General features: G+C 43.0%; 1 protein-coding gene across 2 annotated transcripts in view; it reads left to right on the top strand.

Annotated features, from left to right (window-relative positions):
- The first annotated feature begins 955 nt into the window (after positions 1–955).
- The window catches only part of Sema4f (ssemaphorin 4F), a 33,493-nt gene continuing 15,724 nt past the window's right edge, over positions 956–18,724 (top strand). The window contains exons 1-5 of one of the 2 annotated variants that reach the window (XM_004668246.3): positions 956–1,112; positions 4,256–4,407; positions 5,552–5,611; positions 5,825–5,923; positions 10,733–10,826. In XM_004668246.3, the coding sequence (XP_004668303.1) occupies positions 956–1,112; positions 4,256–4,407; positions 5,552–5,611; positions 5,825–5,923; positions 10,733–10,826 (562 nt within the window). Of the gene's footprint in view, positions 1,113–4,255; positions 4,408–5,551; positions 5,612–5,824; positions 5,924–5,950; positions 5,970–10,732; positions 10,827–18,724 lie in introns of those variants that run through there. The other variant, XM_045153099.1, reaches the window with a different exon arrangement.

Genomic DNA, 18,724 nt, shown 5'->3' with positions numbered 1-18,724 from the left:
ATGAACTCTGTATCTGAGGCATCACATCCCATTATTTTCTAATAGAGTAACTGTGGAAATGTTAGTTTCTTCATCGCATCGTGCTCTCAGGATCATGAGATTAAATGTGATCAGGTATGGAAAGAATGAATATAACTATGGTGAACAAGGGGTCTTCCTTACAGAAAGAAGTTCTGAGACAGGAGGACGATATGATGTCAAATCTTTCAGTTTTCTGTCTTTACGAGAATCCTCCTAAAGTCCTGTCCCCAAACACCGCTGCCCTAGACAATATGGGGTTCTTGGCTACCGAAAACCTGCGGGAAATTAGGTAACATTGCATGTAAAGTAGGGCCCAAGGCACCGCTTCAAGCTCCATTGGTTGCACTGCTGTGGGGTCTTCTGTCAGCTGTACAGTGCTCATTCCTAACTCTGGACAGCACACTTCCTAGTCACCTTATACGGTCCTTATATAAGGACTGTGACTGTTAGCATTTTTGGTATCCTATCTTTGCGTGGGCGTGCGTGTCTGCACGCGCAACAAAGCACTAGATCTGAGAAATTTGGTGCGTGTACCCATTTACCCACAGATTTCCCTCATTAGTAGATATGCCTCTCTTCATACAAATAAGGACATTTTAGTTTCTGGACCGACTGCAACAAACTCGTCACTTCCAGGTTTGGAACCACAGCCAACCCATCCCTCTTCCAAGCTGGAAACTCCCACCTACACCTGGCCCAGCTCCGCCCCCGCCTGGGTCGAGCCTGTTTTTGTCCCGCCTTACTCAGTTCTGATTGGCTGGGCGAAGAAAGATGCCCTTCATTGGTCCCTTTTTGACGGGGCGGAGTCGGGTTTCATCCTTCACGCTGGCCGAACCTAGCCGAGGGGAGCCGAGCGGGGCCGAGGCCGCGGTGTCCGCGGTCCTGAGCAGAGGCTGCGGGACGCGCCCCACCCGGCTGCCGGGCGGAGCCTGAGATGCTGGCCCGTGCAGCGCGGCCCCGCCCGGGCCCCGGGCCGCCTACGGCCTGGCCCTTGCCGCCGCCACCGCTGCTGCTGCTCCTGGCGGTGCTGAGCGGCCCGGTGTGCGGCCGCGTACCCCGCTCGGTTCCCAGGACTTCGCTTCCCATCTCCGGTAAGGTGCAGGTACCCTGACCCTCAGCCCTTTGCGCCGCCCAGTCCCGCCCGCAGGTGACCACAGCCAGCCATCTGCCGTCCAGACCTGCGCGGTAGCCCCTGGGGCGCCTCAGCGGTGCGCACGCCCCTCCGAGTCCACGACGAGACCCAGACCCCTCCTCTGTGTCGTGCTGTTCCATCACGTCCCAGGCCTCGCACCTTAGCTCCCACGACACACCCAGGCTGCTTCCACGAGCTTCTTATCTCAGGGGGTTCAGCTCCTCTAGTTGCAGGCGCGGACTCTGAGGCCCAGGGAGGGCATGGGAGTTGCCCAAGGCTGTTCATTCTTTCTTCTGTTCTCTGCACATACAGTTATGTCAGTTCGATGTCCATTCTAGTTCGTAACCTTTCATTCTGATACAGCCACCACTTTGATTCCTAGCTCAGCATTTCCGTTTTTTCAACTTCATTTCCCTGTTATCAGTTCAGTGCTGCACACTGCTGTTCAAACCTCTAGCCTGCCCCCAACCCAAAATCTTCATAACACATTTTCCAATTCCCTGACTTTTCTGGCATCAGCTCACATCCTTCCATTCTCAATTCACCTTCACTCCCTAACTTCCGGAATGTTCCCTGCTCCCTCAGCCCATTCCCTACAATGAATGCTGGAAAACCTTCCAATTAGTTGATTTAAAGTTCTGTTTAAAAAATGGAGTAGGAAGCCGGGCGCACTCCTTTAATCCCAGCACTTGGGGAGGCAGAGGTAGGAGGATCACTGAAAGTTTGAGGCCATGCTTAGAGTACATAGTGAATTCCAGGTTAGCCTGAGCTAGAGTGAGACCCTACCTCTAAAAGCCAGGGGAAAAAAAAAAAGAAAGAAAGGAGTAGGAGCCTGGCGTGATTGTACACGCCTTTACTCCCAGCCCTTGGGAGGCAAAGGTAGGAGGATTGCTGTTAGTTCGAGGCCCCAAAACCCTACCTCAAAAAACCAAATAAATAAATAAATAAATAAAATGGAGTTGGAGGTGGGTATGGTAGCACACACCTTTAATCCTGGCACGTGCACTGGAAGATGTGGTAGGAGGAATGCTCTGAGTTCAAGGCTAGCCTGGGCTACAGAGTGAGGCCCTGCCTTTGCAAGGTGGAGAGGGCCAGTGGAGGAGGAAGCCATGGTTCTTTGAAAAAAGGAAGAAGTTGGGATGCTACAAGGTTAAAAATGGTCATTCACATGTCAGAGACTTGGTGCTGAGGTGGGTATGAGTGTGCCATGGTCTTTCTTTTCTTTTCTTTCTTTTTTTTTTTTTGGAGGTACGGTCTCACTGTAGCCCAGGCTGACCTGAAATTCACTATGGAGTCTCAGGGTGGCTTTGAACTCACAGTGATCCTCCTACCTCTGCCTCCCGAGTGCTGGGATTAAAGGCGTGCGCCACCACGCCCGGCTTCTTGTTTTCTTTTTAGTGCATACAGAGTGGAAAGTACCTTGAACAGACCAAACCAATGAAACTAGAACTTATAATTTGGTCATAGTAATTTAGAGCCTAAACTTAGACCAACAATGACATAAGGATGTCAAGTCCAGAAGGCAAAGTTATGGTCAGAGCCTGGAGTTTAATTTTGTGCTGGACTAGTAGCCACAAGGAAGGTGAAGTTTCCAGGCTAAGTAGATATTCAGGAATCCAGAGAGGCCTAAATTGTAAGGTAAAAGCAGATTTGGGGACAGAAAAGTGTCCCCAAATTCAGGTCTTAGACTAAGCATAAAGTAGTAAGGGTATAGGATAGAGATGAGTGTGGCTGTGAAAGGATGGGTGGATGGACTCATATCAGCACACTTAGGAATGAATGTATATGTGCTCAGTCTTGAGGGCATATGAGCTGATGACACAGCCAGATGAGAACTGAGCTGGTACAGAGCCAGAGGTTGAGCTAAGAGGGTAAATTCATGCAAAGTTATTTGTTAGGATCTTTTACTTGGTAAGAGTTTTGAATGTTGAGACTGAGATATAGATTTGCCCAAAACATAACACATGCCCAAGGAGCAAAGAAAGGGACCATTTGTGAAACATGTAGTATATGCTGGGTGCATATATTATCTCATTTAATTGTTTCACCAGCCATGGATGGTGGTGTTTAGAGATAAGGAGGTGATGCTTACAGAGGGCAAGTGACTTCCTCAAGCTTATACAGCTAGTAAGTGAAATGGTTGCATTTAAGGGCAATATTGGGGGCTAGAGAGATCGCTAAGGGGTTAAAAGCACTTGTTTGTAAAGCTTGATGGCCTGGGATTCAATTCCCTAGTGCTCATGTTATGCCAGATACACAAAATGGCACATGCACCTGGAGTTGGTTTACAGTGGCAGGAGACCCTGGTGCACCCATACTCACTGTCTCCATCTCAAATAAATGAATAAAATTATTTAAAGACAGGTTGGGCTAGTTCCAGAACATGTAATAGCCATTACATACCCTACCTCTTTGAGTGGAAGGGGTAGAGCAAGGTCAAGGGTGATGGGTGAAAGAGGGAATGGACTTTTAATGTGTTTGTAAAAGAGTGAAAATTTTTTCTGGTGGTGCACACCTGTCATTCCAGCATTTGAGATTCTTGAGGATCTCAAGTTCAAGGCCAGCCTGGAAATATTCTGAGACTCTGTCTCAAGAAAAAAGAAAAGAAAAAGGTGCCTGGTATGGTGGCTCACACCTTTAATCCCAGAACTCAGGAGATACAGGTAGGAGGATCACCATGAATTTGAGGCCACTCTGATTCTACATAGTGAATTCCAGGTCAGCCTGAGCTAGAATGAGACCCTACTTTGGAAAAAAAAAAAGTGAAATTTATCAGGTTAATGCTCATACTTTCTATAGGTATTTTCAAGTTCTGCATCACATTCTATAAATAGAGATTGTATACTAAATATTTATGCTGTGAGTTTTTAAAAGTTTTTCTAATTTTATAGAAAAAGCATGCTTGACTGAATCAGTTGTCTGTCTCTGGGAATATGTGGATGGTTGGCCTGTCAAGGCTCTACTTTTGTCCTCTGGTGGCTGCCAAATACGTGGTATTTAGAAGGCAACAAAAATTGGCCCCTTTGGCTTTGCCCTTGTGTACCCAGCCTTTACAAAGAGATGTCTGATGTCACTTTCCCCTTTCCCCTCTCTTCCTGCCAGAGGTGGACTCTTATCTCACACGGTTTGCTGTCCCTCATATATACAATTACTCTGTGCTCCTTGTGGATCCTGCTTCCCACACACTTTACGTCGGTGCCCGGGACAGCATCTTCGCGTTATCCCTGCCCTTCTCAGGGCAAAGACCCCGCAGGGTGAGAGCTGAGATTGGGGAGGACCCCAGACCTCATAGTATGTGATTAAATCCATAGCTTTATCAGCTGGGGGTGGCGAGTTTTAATAACTAAAGATGTAAAGTGATGATGGTTGGGGGTATGTCCATTCAGGTATCTCAGCGAAGTGTGACTGGGGAGGCTATGAGGGAGGTGTGCTGATGGGGAGGAGTCCATAGGGACAGTTTCAGGTGATAATAGGCAAAGGATCACTAGAATTACAAGACCTCAGGGTGACAGTTTTCAAACTTCTTTTCACCACCCCTTAGTAACAATTCTACTGTATTGTGTGACCCAGTACACAAGTGTGCACTAATAGAAACTTTCCTTGAAACAATAGAGTCTCCTAGATTATAAATTCTGATATACTCTATTTCATTAAAAAAATATGGTTTTAGAGCGGGCACTCAGGAGGCAGAGGTAGGAGGATTGCTGTGAGTTTGAGTCCAGCCTGAGAATACAGAGTGAATTCCAGGTCAGCCTGTGCTAGAGTGAGACCCTACCTCAAAATCCACACACACACACACACACACACACACACACACACACACGTGTGGTTTAAAGACAGACATAGTGGCACAGCACTCGGCAGGCAGAGGTAGGAGGATGGCCATGAGTTCAAGGCCACCCTGAGACTACATAGTGAAGGCCTGAGCTAGAGTGAGACCCTACCTCAAAAAACTAAAAGCAAGCAAGCAAACAAACAAAAAATATGGTTTTAGACTGGGGATGCAGTTCAGTTGGTAGGGTGCTTGCCTAGCATGCATGAAGCCCTCATTTGATCCCCAGTACTGTATAAATGGGGCATGGTGGTACATACCTGTAATCCCAGCAGTTGCGAGGTGGAGGCAGGAGGATCAGAAGTTCAGGGTCATCCTTGGCAACATAGCAAGTTCTAGAGAAGCCTGGGCTGCATGAGGTCCTGATTAGAAAAAGAAAAAAGATGTGATTTAGATTTTACAGTTGATTTTATAACTCATTAATGGGTAGGAACCTCCAGCTTGCAAAGCAGAGAAACAGGGGGATTTCCAATTTTCACATGGAGGTTGTGGAACTCGCTTATCTCCCCTGGCCTCAGTGGAGTTGGGGTTTTAGTCTGGGAAAAACGGTTCTCTTCCTTTCTCAGATCGACTGGATGGTGCCCGAGCCTCACAGACAGAACTGTAGGAAGAAAGGCAAGAAAGAGGTAGGTGTAAACCTGCACTGTCTTGACTGTCCATGGAGACCCTGGCCCAGCACCACTTGCTGTAAGGCCCATGTTCTGACTGGTCCAGGCCGGGACTCTAACATCACATATCACCACTCATTCTCAATCCTATAGCTACTTTTAACTGTCTTGACTCTACTCTGTCCTTCCCCATACCAGCTGCTTCTGACTGTAACCATCTCTGACCCCCAGGATGAATGTCACAATTTTATCCAGATCCTCGCCATTGCCAATGCCTCTCACCTCTTCACTTGTGGCACCTTCGCTTTTGACCCAAAGTGCGGGGTTATTGTGAGTGACAGGGGCGGAAGGAGAGGGAGAGGGAGCCTGCACCCGTGTGAGTTACTTGGGCTTGGTGGATGGGGAGGGTGGGGAGGATTTTTTGTGAGTGACCATGTTGGGTGTGGTTGAGATAACCACTGTGTAGTATGAACACTGGGATAGGAAATGCCCTCACAGGTTGTAATCTTGGTCTGTCTGTGGGGAAGGATAGAATAGGGAGGGAAAGGGAGGTTATCTGTAAAGGGAAGGATGTGAAGTATAAAGAGATACAGTGGCATGGTAAAAGAGGTTAGGGGGGCTGGAGAGATGGCTTAGTGGTTAAGTGCTTGCCTGTGAAGCCTAAGGACCCCGGTTCGAGGCTCAGTTCCCCAGGTCCCACGTTAGCCAGATGCACAAGGGGGCGCACGCGTCTGGAGTTCGTTTGCAGAAGCCCTGGCGCACCCGTTCTCTCTCTCTCCCTCTCTCTGTATTTCTCTCTGTGTCTGTCACTCTCAAATAAATAAATAAATAAAAATTAAAAAAAAAAAGAGGTTAGGGATACTGGTTGGGTTGGGGAGAGGACAAACCTAAGAATGACATCAGAAACCAGGAACTTAAGTTGCTATATGAGTGCTTTTAAAGCCCACACTGTGGGCCAGTCTTTTAATGAGAATTGCCCTGTTTTCGTCTTCCATAGCATGTCTCACCACCTTGCTTCGCCTATACTCTTAACCCATTCCATATGGGATGTGACTCGGCTTTCATGGCTTCTGATGTCACTGTCTATTAATGTGATAGTAGCTGGCCCCATTATCTGGCTCTTGCCTTCAGGGTAGGCACTGTGTCAGTCACATTTTCTTCTAAATCCTGTTTATTTGGTGTCATAGGCTAGGGCTTTCCTGCTGTCAAACCCAGGCAGCCTTGAGACATATATATCCCTGATGACATCAAGTCTAGTTACAGCCTCATGTTTTGAATGTGACCTTTCCCCATCACTTGTATAGTAGCCAGCCCTGGTCCTCTAGCAGCACAGATTTGTGACCAAGCTCTGGGCTGAGTCAGAAATCTCACATGTCTTTTGCATCCCAGTAGAGTGAAACACCTCCCTTTTCTTGACTTTGACCCTTAGCTGTAGCCTTGACTGGACTCTTCTTCAATCTGTTCTTATCTAGCATTCTATTTGGATCTAGTGAGTGTAGGTTTCTATATCCTTCTGTTCTAGACCACTGTCGTGTCTCTGGATTAGAAGGCTATCGTTGGATCTAGTCAGTCCTCTGGACTGCCCTAAGGGTTAATTGGTCTTGTGTTGAGTCCTTTCTGCCCAGCAGGTGATGGGCTCCTTAAAAAGGTCTGAAAGACTCTCATCCTGGCAAGGTTTATGTTCATAGTAGTGTTGAAAAATCTCTCTTCCCATCAGGCAATGTTGAGAGTCTAGTTTTCCTACATTTCTTCCCAAGCCTATAAGGTAGTGGTGGTACTTTCCCAGCCCACTCAGGCTTAAGGATTGCATTGGTGTGAATATAGAACTGTGACTTATACACAATGTGATTGTTCCTAGTTCATTTCCTAGGAGTTTCTAGCTCCTGGACTCAAAGTATCCAGATGGAAAATGTTCTGGACGTACCTGTGGGGACTGGTGGGACTTGCACACCTATCCATTCTGGAGGACATCAGCCATGAAGAGTGAAGCCAGGGTTGTGTGTTCTACAGGTTCATCTCTTTGCCTGAACTCTCTAGCAGGCTTATGAACTCAGGGGCAAAAGCTCACTTGTAGGAGAAAGAGGTCAGGATTTCTGGCCCTTTGAGCTCCATCCCGAGTCTGCTTTGTAGACTTTCTGAATGTTTTCTTCTGCCCTTGCACGAAGTTCTTGCTTTCTCTTCAGTGCTGAACTGCTCATATCCTAGGCTGATGTTTTTGAGACTGCATAACTATTATCTGAGAGCTTTGGTCTAAATGGAGTAGCAACTTGCTTAGAGCAAATTATGGAGAAATGAAAGTTCTGACAAAAAGAAAGTTCAAGGGCTGGAGAGATGGCTTAGCGGTTAGGCGCTTGCCTGTGAAGCCTAAGGACCCCGGTTCGAGGCTTGCTTCCCCAGGTCCCACGTTACCCAGATGCACAAGGGGGCGCACGCGTCTGGAGTTCGTTTGCAGAGGCTGGAAGCCCTGGCGCGCCCATTCTCTCTCTCTCCCTCTATCTGTCTTTCTCTCTGTGTCTGTCACTCTCAAATAAATAAATAAATAATTAAAAAAAAAAAAAAAGAAAGTTCAAGCACTGGATCTACTAGCTGCAGCAATGGAATGCTGCCCTTCAGTGTCAGAGGAGAATGTTAGGCTTCTAACAGTGATTAGCACAACAGTGATGACCGTTCACTCTGCCACAGGCTTGGTACCTTACATTCACTATAAGTTTAATTGTTATCACTGCATCATAGGATTTAGATATGAGTTATTTCCATTCTTTACAAGCAAGGAAACTGACATCCATGGAAATGGGGTTCCATGTGTAAGATTATATAGCTAGCAGAGACAGAGCCAAAATTTAAACCTGGGTTGGTTTGGCTGTATTCTACTATGCATGTGTAGCCTCCAGCCCAGAAGACCTTATCTGGCTTTCATTTCTTGTGGCATTTGATTTTTTTTCTTTTACCAGAAGCCATCTTTTTTTTTTTTTTCCTTTGCTATATGGGAAAGGGTCTTTATATGCCTTCTGTCCTTCATCAAGGCCAGAGGACCAGCTCCAGCCTTACTGTTCAGAGAAATTCTTCTTCTCTAACTCTAGACTACGGCTTAAAGGACTCACCTTCACTCTGACTGATACTGAGAGACTGGTTACTGACATGATGATGTAATGGAGAATCTCAAATTACTGATAGAGAATGTAGTGGGAAGGTCTAGCCCTTTTCACACTGGAGTTCAAGGCAGTTTTGACCACATGACAATCACAATCTATCTAGTTAATGGAAAGTTTGCTTTCTTGAAGGTTAGAAGAAGGCCAGATGTCATTGACTGACATGTCGAATTTTAAGGGTCTGATAGGTCCATGTGAGAAAGCCCGGTATATTATTAGGGTTTGGAAGACATCAGACTTAGAGAATATGGGAAATGGAAGAATGAGTAAGATCTTTGAAGGATGTATGAGCAGGACTACAGATTGATCTTTATGATATACATGGTGGGAGTATAAAAAACAGTTAGATAGGAGCATGGACCTTAGTTAGGAGGATAGAATGTCAAGAGCCAAATAATGAAGTTATTCAAGGGAGTGAGATGAAAACTCCAAAAGGCACATGGAGGTTGAAGAGAATGAGGAACAAGAAAATGCTTCTTCTGCTTCTCCTCCTCCCTATTTCACCTTTGGTGAAAGAAAAGGAATTTTAGGTACAGAGATGGGAAACAATTTGTTTCCCAGGAATAATAAGTGATTTGGTTCAGGCAGAACCAAGATCATTTTAAGAAGGAGTGAAAGATAAGTAGATTTGGCTAGATATACTCCAGGCAGTGGTGGGTCTTATCATCCTGTTGCTCAGAAGTCTAAGACCCAGGCAGTTTCTGATGATTTGAAAGACTGATCTGGTGTAGACATGCAGATAAACTGAGATTGGAGCTCCACAGCATCGAGACAGGAAGCTACTGCTGTGGTTCAGGTGAGAGGGAAGAAGGGCAGCTGTGGCTGTACTAACTGCATATCCATAAACTGTAAACACCCTGGTAATCACTCTTTCCCCTCAGGTGAGGGTACTCTCACTGCTGTAAAATTGGAATGGTGTGCTGTGGGGTCTTCCATTGTAGTAGGCACTTTTGAACCAATATCTCCCTGTGTGGGGAGGCATCAATTCATATCTCATTTCAACAGATCTTCTTCAAGTATATCTCAGTAAAGTAAAACCTTGTTTGCTATATATAGCAAAGAGATGAGCAGTATGAATGAGCCAGTGGTAATATTAAGCTCAGGAGCTATATCTCTGTTGTAATTCTAACACCAAAATAATTAAGCTGTAGCCACAGCATGTGTTCATTCTACTCTGTGAGCTCTAGATAGCATGCCTGGCATTTCCATGCTGTAACTTTGTTCCCCAACTAGCCATAGCAATGTCCTTGTGTTCTAGGTTGAAATCATCCTTAATTTCTACTTTGAGATGTTCAAAGCTGTCTTAGTGCTGGATGCTGGGTTGTGGTGGAACTCATACATTTCTTGTTGTCCACCTAGATCAGTCCCTCTGGGGCCCTTGGAGGAGGAAGATACCTAAAAACCCCTCAGGTTCTGATCTGAGTTTTGGTCATTCATTATTGACTTTGTAGTGCCTTTTCCTCCCTCAGAAGTGGGATGCTGGCCATCTCTTTTAAGCATGGGGTCAGAGTAGGGAGAAGATGGTCCTTTTTCTGTAGGCCTTTGGGCTTCCGCTGGTTTCTATGAGCTCATGCTTTTCTTTGCCCTTCCTCTGGGCTCTAGCGCTGAAGTGCCTGCTTGCTACCTGGATCCTTTTTGTCCTTCAGACTTCTTCTAGCCAGGTGCAAGCTCTATACTTCAGCAGTGATTCAGAGGAAAGACCTGTGTCCAGCCTTACAGAGTGTTTACTAGGGTCATCCTAGGCTTTCTTTTACCAGGGAATATGAGAGATGGGTAACCAGGAAACCGTGGAAAGAGGAATCAATTGACAAGGAAGCAGACATGGGAAATGAACAATGGGAAGGGAATCAGGAGAAGGTCACTGAAAGCGGGGGTGGTAGAGGGGATGTGTGATGAATGGAAGTTGGATTTTCCTTCATCTGATTGTATTTGTTATTCTCACCATAAACTTTCTCATAAACTAAATCATCTGCCCCCTTCTGGTCTGTAGGATGTGTCCAGTTTCCAGCAGGTTGAGAGACTTGAGAGCGGCCGGGGGAAATGTCCTTTTGAGCCAGCTCAGCGGTCAGCAGCTGTAATGGCTGGTGAGTGGGGCGAGACAAGAACCCGTGATTTCTTGCTCTAATGACCTCCTTCCCCACCCTTGCGTTTAGAATCTGTGTCTTTTCTTTCCTTGGAATGTCTATTGTTCCCATGTCTCCTTTTAGCCTTGTTCTTCCCTGGGTTCCCGTGACCACTAGCTTTCCCTCATAGGATGTTATTGTTCCTGAGTTCTCTAGAGAATGTGACCCCACCTCTAGTGTAAGTGTTCTTCTGCTCACTTTCTTCTCTCATAGTGGTTTTTCTTATGTTTTCAAGAGAAATCTGCTACAATGCCTATTGTAATAAATTTAGGGAAGGCATAGGGAACACTATAAATCTAGAGCAGCACTGACAGAATATGGTAATGGAAATGCTCTAGATCTTCATTGTCCAGTTTGATAGCCATTTACTGTTGTGGCCATTAGACCCTTGAAATTTGACTACTGTAACTGAATGAAGAAATTTTGAATTATATTGAGTCTAGTGTAAATAGCCCCATGTGTTTATTGGCTACCATTTAATGCACTTCTAGAATATCTCTACCTAGAAAACTACTGCTGGTGTTTTAGGATATTTCCTTCTAGCCTTTAACGTGTGTGTACATACCCGTATATACTTAGGCACATTCATTTTGCTGGCTAGTCCTTTGTTGTACAAGGGAATGACTGTAATTAAATCCCTGTGGTTGCTTCTTTTGAACAACCCATCTACATTTGCTTAGGTGTAAAATGGTTCCAGCGCAGGTCCTGACTAAGCCTATTGTGGAGAATGACTGTATAATCCCTTGGCAGCTAGAAAGCAGATTGTTTTTGTACCACATAGCCTGTATTTTAGGTCAAACCGCTTCACATATACTCTCCAAATTAGAGAATAGGTAGCTATTTTCTCATGATAGTATAAAACAGCCAAGTTATGGAATTTTTTGTGTGTAATACTTTTGAAATGTGTAACTTACCATATGAATATAATTTTGAATTTTAAAAATATTTTATTTATATATTGGTAAGCAGAGGAAGATAGAAGAGATACGGAGAGAATGGGCATGCCAGGCATCCAGCCACTGCAAAAAAACTGTAGACACATGAACCACTTTGTGCATCTGGCTTTACATGGGAACTGGGGAATCAAACTCAGGTTCTTAGGCTGTGCAGGCAGGCAAGCTCCTTACATGTTGAGCCATCTCTCCTGCCCCCTAATTGTGAATTTTGTCATGTACCTTTATCTCATAAAACCTCTATAGGATTTAAAAATACTTTGTAAAGAGATTTTTTTTTTTTTTTTTGAGGTGGGTCTTGCTCTAGCCCAGACTGACCTGGAATTCACTATGTAGCCTCAGGGTGGCCTTGACCTCACATAAATCTTCCTACCTCTGCCTCTCAATTGTTGGGATTAAAAGCATGTATCATCAATGCCAGGCAAGAATTTTTTTTTTTTTTTCCTGAGGTAGGGTCTCACTCTAGCTCAGGCTGATCTGGAGTTCATTATGTAGTCTCAGGGTGGCCTCGAACTCAGGGTGATCCTTCTGCCTCTCAAGTGCTGGGATTAAAGGTGTGCTTCACCACACCTAGCTATGGCGAGAATTTTTAAGGACATGTTACTCATCTTTTGAACATACCATAAATTAAACAATATCACATTGTTTTTGTCATTTTATTTAGTTTCTTTCAACATTTTTGTGACATCCATACTTACTATAGTATACACTTTTTGTTTTTTTTCCGAGGTAGAGCCTCACTCTGGTTCAGGCTGACCTGGAATTAACTGTGTAGTCTCAGGGTGGCCTTGAACTCACAGTGATCCTCCTACCTCTGCCTCCCGAGTGCTGGGATTAAAGGCGTGCACCACCATGCCCAGTTTGTATACTGTACATTTTTGTGCATAATATTTTGTCCTCATTTGATGTTCATATTAGGATTCCTAAAAATGGATTACTGCATCAAAGGCTGTGAACAGTTTATGGCTCTTGTCTCATGCTAATTGAGTTTTTAGAAAGGGTGTACCAATTTATACCCTAAGCCAGCAATGTATGGAAGTGTTTTGTTTTCCTTTCACATAAATTTCAACATATGTTTTGTCATTAAACAAGTCTTGACAATTAGTAAAGACATTAACCTCACTTTGTTCTAATTTGTATTTCTTTGGATATTAGTTAAAGTGGACATTTTTTTCATGTTCTCAGAGTTGCTTTTTATTTCTTCTTGGGCAGATCCTCAGTTCGCTTCATAGGCCAATTAAAGAAAAGATATTGATGTTCTAATCTGTGTATCTTCCCCTTGTGAGCACTTGTTAAAGCTCAATCCCTCTTTTAGGGAACAGATAAACATTTCCTGTTAAATTTTCCCCCAGATTTCATTCTTTAATACATTTGAAACTTATTTTAATGAATGGTATGAAATGAAGTTCAACTATTTCTTATTTCATATCTTACTTTTTCTGCCAATTTATTATAAAATATATTAAAATATGTTATTTATGGGCCTGGAGAGATGGTTTAGTGGATAAGCCACTTGCCTAAGTCTAAGGACCCAGGTTTGATTCCCCAGCATCCATGTAAGCCAGATGCACAAGGTGGCACATGAGTTGGAGTTTGTTTGCAGTGGCTAGAGGCCCTGGTGTGCCCATTCTCTCTCTTTCTCTTTTTCTCTCTGCCTTTTTTTCTCTCTCTCCCTCTTAAATAAAGTACAAAAACATATTTTATTTACTTGCAAGGAGATAGAGAGAAAGAGGATAGAGAGAGAGAGAGAGAGAGAGAGAGACAGAGAGACAGAGAAAGAGAGAAATGTAAGGGGAGAGAGGGAGAGAAAAAGAGGATGGGTGTGCACCTGGTCCTCCAGCTGCTGCAAACGAACTCCAGTTGTACGTGCCACTTTGTGCATCTGGCTTTATGTGTGGGTACTGGGGAATTGAACATAAGCTTTGCAGGCAAGTGCCTTAATTGCTGAGCTATCTCTTCAGCCTTAAAATAAAATTTTTGCATAATCTTTTATATAAAACAAAAATTAGGACATGGATTTTTTTCTTTATTTGACTTAAAAAATTATTTATTTATTTGAAAAAGAGAGAGAGAGGGAAGTATTGATAGATAGATAGATAGATAGATAGATAGACAGACAGACAGACAGACAGACAGACAATGATAGGTAGGTAGGTAGGTAGGTAGATAGATACATACATACATACATAGATACATAGAAAGAAAGAAAGAAATAAAGAAAAGAAAGAAAGAAAGAAAGAAGGAAAGGGTGTACCAGGACCTCTAACCACTGTAAACAAACTTCAGACACATGTACCACCTTGTGCGTATGTGGATACTGGGGAATCCAACTTGAGTCCTTAGTCTTTGCAGGCAAGTGCCTTAACTTCTAAGCCATCTCTTCAGCCCCTTATTTGCTTAATATCATGTTATTTTTAGGAAGTCTTAAGGGCTACATAAATTAAATAATTTATTGGACTTAGAGTTAAATGACTTTCTTTTTCTGAAAAAAATAAATGAACATAAAAACATTTGAAAGTGAGCATAATGCATTTGTTAAATCAATACAACATAGGGCTTAGCATGATTATTGCTACCTGTTACTAATATTAATGAGATTTTATTTATACTCATACATGTTTGAATAAGCTAGCTTAGTCAATATTTTCTTTAAATTTTGTTTTGTTGTTTACTTTTATTTATTTGAGAGCGACAGACAGAGAGAAAGAGGCAGATATCGAGCGAGAGAGAGAGAGAGAGAATGGGCATGCCAAGGCCTCCAGCCACTGCAAACAAATTCCAGATGCGTGCTCCCCCTTGTGGATCTGGCTAATGTGGGTCCTGGGGAATTGACCCTCGAACCTGGGTCCTTAGGCTTTGCAGGCAAGCGCTTAACCACTAAGCCATCTCTCCAGCCCCGTCAGTATTTTCTTTATCAACATCTTTGGCAAAACTTTGAGGTAGTCACTGGGATCATTAAGAAAGATTTCTGAGTTTTAAAGCCAAGTGTGGTGGCACATACCTTTAATCCCAGCACTCAGGAGGCTGAGGTAGGAGGCTGTCTGTGAGTTCAAGACCAGCCTGAGATTATGTAGTGAATTCCACGTCAGCCTGGACTAGAGTGAGACTCTACCTTAAAAGATTTCTGAGTTTTAGCTGTTGTAATTATTTCTAGATTCTGCAAAATTGTTTAGAAACACAAAGGACTTCCAAACTGCAATAGTGTAAGTTTCCAAGTAGTAATTTTTAAGCATGTGTGACCCTCTGAGTAATTTATGTGTTCAGTCAAGAAGTAGAGGAAATGACTTAAGAAGAGAAATTCCATAAATGAAATTATTGTATAATGGTGGGAAAATTTCAAAAAGATAATAAGATTTTTAATTTTTTTAAAAAAATTATTTATTTTTATTTGAAAGAGAGAGGAAGAGGAAGATAAAGACAAAGTGAGAATGGGTACACCAGGGCTTCTAGACACTGCAAACAAACTCCAGACACTTGCACCACCTTGTGCATCTGGCTTATTTGGGTCCTGGGGAATCGAGCCAGGGTCCTTAGGCTTTGCAGGCAAACGACTTAACTGCTAAGCATTTCCCCATCCCTTAAGTTTTTTTTTCTTTTCTTCAGATGATAAGATAGAGGGTTGTCTCCCAAGAAGGAAAAAAAAAAAATCAGCTTTTTTCCAAGTTATATTCTCTTTTAGAATGACTGTCTCCAGTTGACACAGAATCTCCTGATCCTCCTGCCTCCACCTCCTCAGCAATTTCCTACCAGTGTGCACCACCACAACCGGCAAACATAGAATCTCTGTGTATCAGCTGCCTCAGATCCAAACCACAGTCAATATTAATATTATAAACTTGTACCTGTAGTTTATAATTTACATGGCTGTCACTTAAAGTCTTTTTTGGTCTGCATAAGTGCCAGTATTCACTTGGTGCTTTTAGTATAACCCATTATGCCCAAATGCTCTTCTATTTGGAAAACTGTAGGAGACAAACTAGTGCAAACAGCATGTAAGAGTAGCCCCAAAATTCCCACTCAGAATATATAATAAGTCCCTAAACAATGACAGAGGTATTTTGAAATAAAAAGGCATTTATCTATAGTCCAGTCTGACCTGGAACTCCTGATCCTTCTGCCTCATCTCTGATTACTGAGATTATGGGTATATACCAACATGTACATCTTAAAAAGAGCTTAGCAGTAGTTCTTTATTTTAAATTTAAAAAATTATAAGGCACATTGTAGAAAATTAGAAGGTATAGCAATGTACAAAAAGGAAAGTGAAAATTGTATTTATAATTCTATCATTTGTAATAAAGTATTGTCATTTTTTGGAGTATATTGAGAATTTCTACTGTGTCCTGTGTATAAATGTATATAGTAATTTGTAACTATCTTGCATATTTCCTTTAGTTGGTATACTTTTCTAATTGTAGCTATTGTATAATTACTCAAAACATGATTTTTAGTAGTTAAATACCCTACTATCATTGGATGTAGGACAGTTTCATTATTCTTATATACTCAAATTTAAAATCAATTACTACTTTCATAAATACTATTGTAGAAAGCTAGATGTGGTGTAACATAACTGCAATTCTAGGACTTGGGAGGCTAATACAGGATTATGAATTCAAAGCCAGTGTGGGCTACATGGTGAGACCATGTGTCAAAATAATAGCCACAGCAAAACCAAAACCAAGACCAGCTGATAACCAACTAATCAATCAGAAGCCCTTTTACATAATCTTTTACATAAACTTAATTAATTGCATATGAGTTGATCCAAAAAGTGAAGTTGCTATGTTGCAGGGCCCAGATTTTGATTGTGTTTGACTGGTTTGTATCTGTTTTTCTCTGATTAGTCTCAATAGCAATGAAGAGAGAGCCTCTTTCATTGCACTTTCTTAGTCTCAAGTAGCACAGTAAACAAATATACAAACAGCACCTTCCTCAAAGTTCAATTTGTTTTTTCAAGGTAGGGTCTCACTCTATCCCAGACTGACCTGGAATTCATATGTAATCTCAGGCTGGCCTTAAACTCACAGCAATCCTCCTACCTCATCCTCCCAAGTGCTGGCATTAAGGGCATGTGCCACCATGCCCAGCTTGTCTTGTCTTTTTTATTTTATTTTTATTTTTATTTATTTATTTGGCAGAGAGAAAGAGGGAGGAAGTGAGGGAGAGAGGGAGAGAGAGAGAGAGAGAAACCAACTTCAGATGTATGCGTCACCTTGTGCATCTGGCTAACGTGGGTCCTGGGGAATTGGACCTGGATCCTTTGGCTTTGCAGGCAAACACCTTAACCGCTAAGCTATCCCTCCAGCCCTTGACTGATATTTCTATTAGTGAAGTCAAACAAATTTTCAAGTGTTTATTGGTGCTTGTATTTCTTTTGGGAAATGCCTACTAAATCTAGTTTTTAAAATTAATTAATTTGTTTAGAGAGAGAGAAAGAAAGAATGGGCTTGCCAAGGCCTTCAGCCATTGAGAACAAGCTCCAGATGTGTGCAGTCCCTTGTGGGCATGTGTGACATTGCGCATTTGTGTCACTGTCTGGCTTACGTGGGACCTGGAGATTTGAACATGTGTTCTTAGGTTTTGCTGGCAAGCACCTTAACCACTAAGCCATCTCTCCAGTCCTAATTTTGTTACTTGAGAGGGTTTTACTATGTAAGCCTTAGCTGGCCTTGAACTAGTGGCAGTCTTCTTGCCTCAGCCTCCCAAATGCTTAGATTGCAGGTGTGAGGCACCATGCCTGGCTGTACATTTACTTTTGAAATATGATAGTTATCTGTACCATACTTAGATAAAATTGGCAAACTGATTTGAGCATTTTATGTGTTATTTTGAAAAAATGTGAATATTTTGACAGTGAATTCACATTGGCCTAAAATAATTGATGTATAATCAGTTTTCTTGGTAGGCTGTCTGTCTTCTGCTCATTCTTTTTTTTTCCTTTTTTCTTTAATTATTACTATTTTTCAAGGTAGGGTCTCACTGTAGCCCAGGCTGACCTGGAGTCCACTATATAGTCTCAGGATGGCCTCAAACTCATGGTGATCCTCCTACCTCTGCCTCCTGAGTGCTGGGATTAAAGGCATGTGACACAGCAACTGGCTTTTCTGCTCCTTTAAGGGCTCCTTAGGCCTTCACCCAAGAGTCTCTTCTCATTTTTGTAGCTGTGTTCTCAACTAGCCCTATGGCTTCTTTCTTCCCCACATTCTGATACTTCCTCAGTCTGTACCTGCCTCCCAGACATCATCTGCAGGTCCAATTTTCAGACATCTCTGCTTAAATACCCTACAAAGATCTCAAAATCATCATCTCCCAGACAAAGCTCACTGTTGTCACTCATCTTCTCCAAACCTGCCCCTCCACCAGCCTGAGCTCACAGTGCCATCACTCACGCAGGTAATCCAGGCCATAGTCAGCCGTCAGTTGTCTCTGATCCTCCCTCCCTACCATATTCTTTTTTTTTTTTTTTAAGGTAGGGTATCACTCTAGCCCAGGCCCACCTGGAATTCGCTATGTAATTGAGGGTGGCCTTGAACTCATGGCAATCCACCTACCTCTGCCTCCCAAGTGCTGGGATTAAAGGCGTGCGCCACCATACCCAGTCTCCCTACTATATTTTATAATAAGTGGGGCTTGCATGAAGATTAGCAGAAGATTTTGCTCCTTTCTGGAAACCTATTATGTACCTTTTTAAAGCATGTTTGTGGTATGTGTATATGTATGCACATTCATGTGTATGTGCAAGTGGAAGCCAGAGTTTGACATTGGGTGTCTCCCTCTGTTGCTCTCCACTTTATTTATTGAGGCAGGGTCTTTCACTGAAACCATGCTCACTGATTCCGCTAGTCTAGCTAGCCAGATTGCCCTGGGGGTCTGCTTATCTCTGCTTCCTAAGTGCTAGGATTA

This window comes from Jaculus jaculus, chromosome 6 (assembly GCF_020740685.1).
Source record: "Jaculus jaculus isolate mJacJac1 chromosome 6, mJacJac1.mat.Y.cur, whole genome shotgun sequence".
Classification (NCBI taxonomy): domain Eukaryota; kingdom Metazoa; phylum Chordata; class Mammalia; order Rodentia; family Dipodidae; genus Jaculus; species Jaculus jaculus.
Note: the sequence above shows the minus strand (reverse complement) of the source record. Positions and strands in the feature narration are given on the sequence as shown.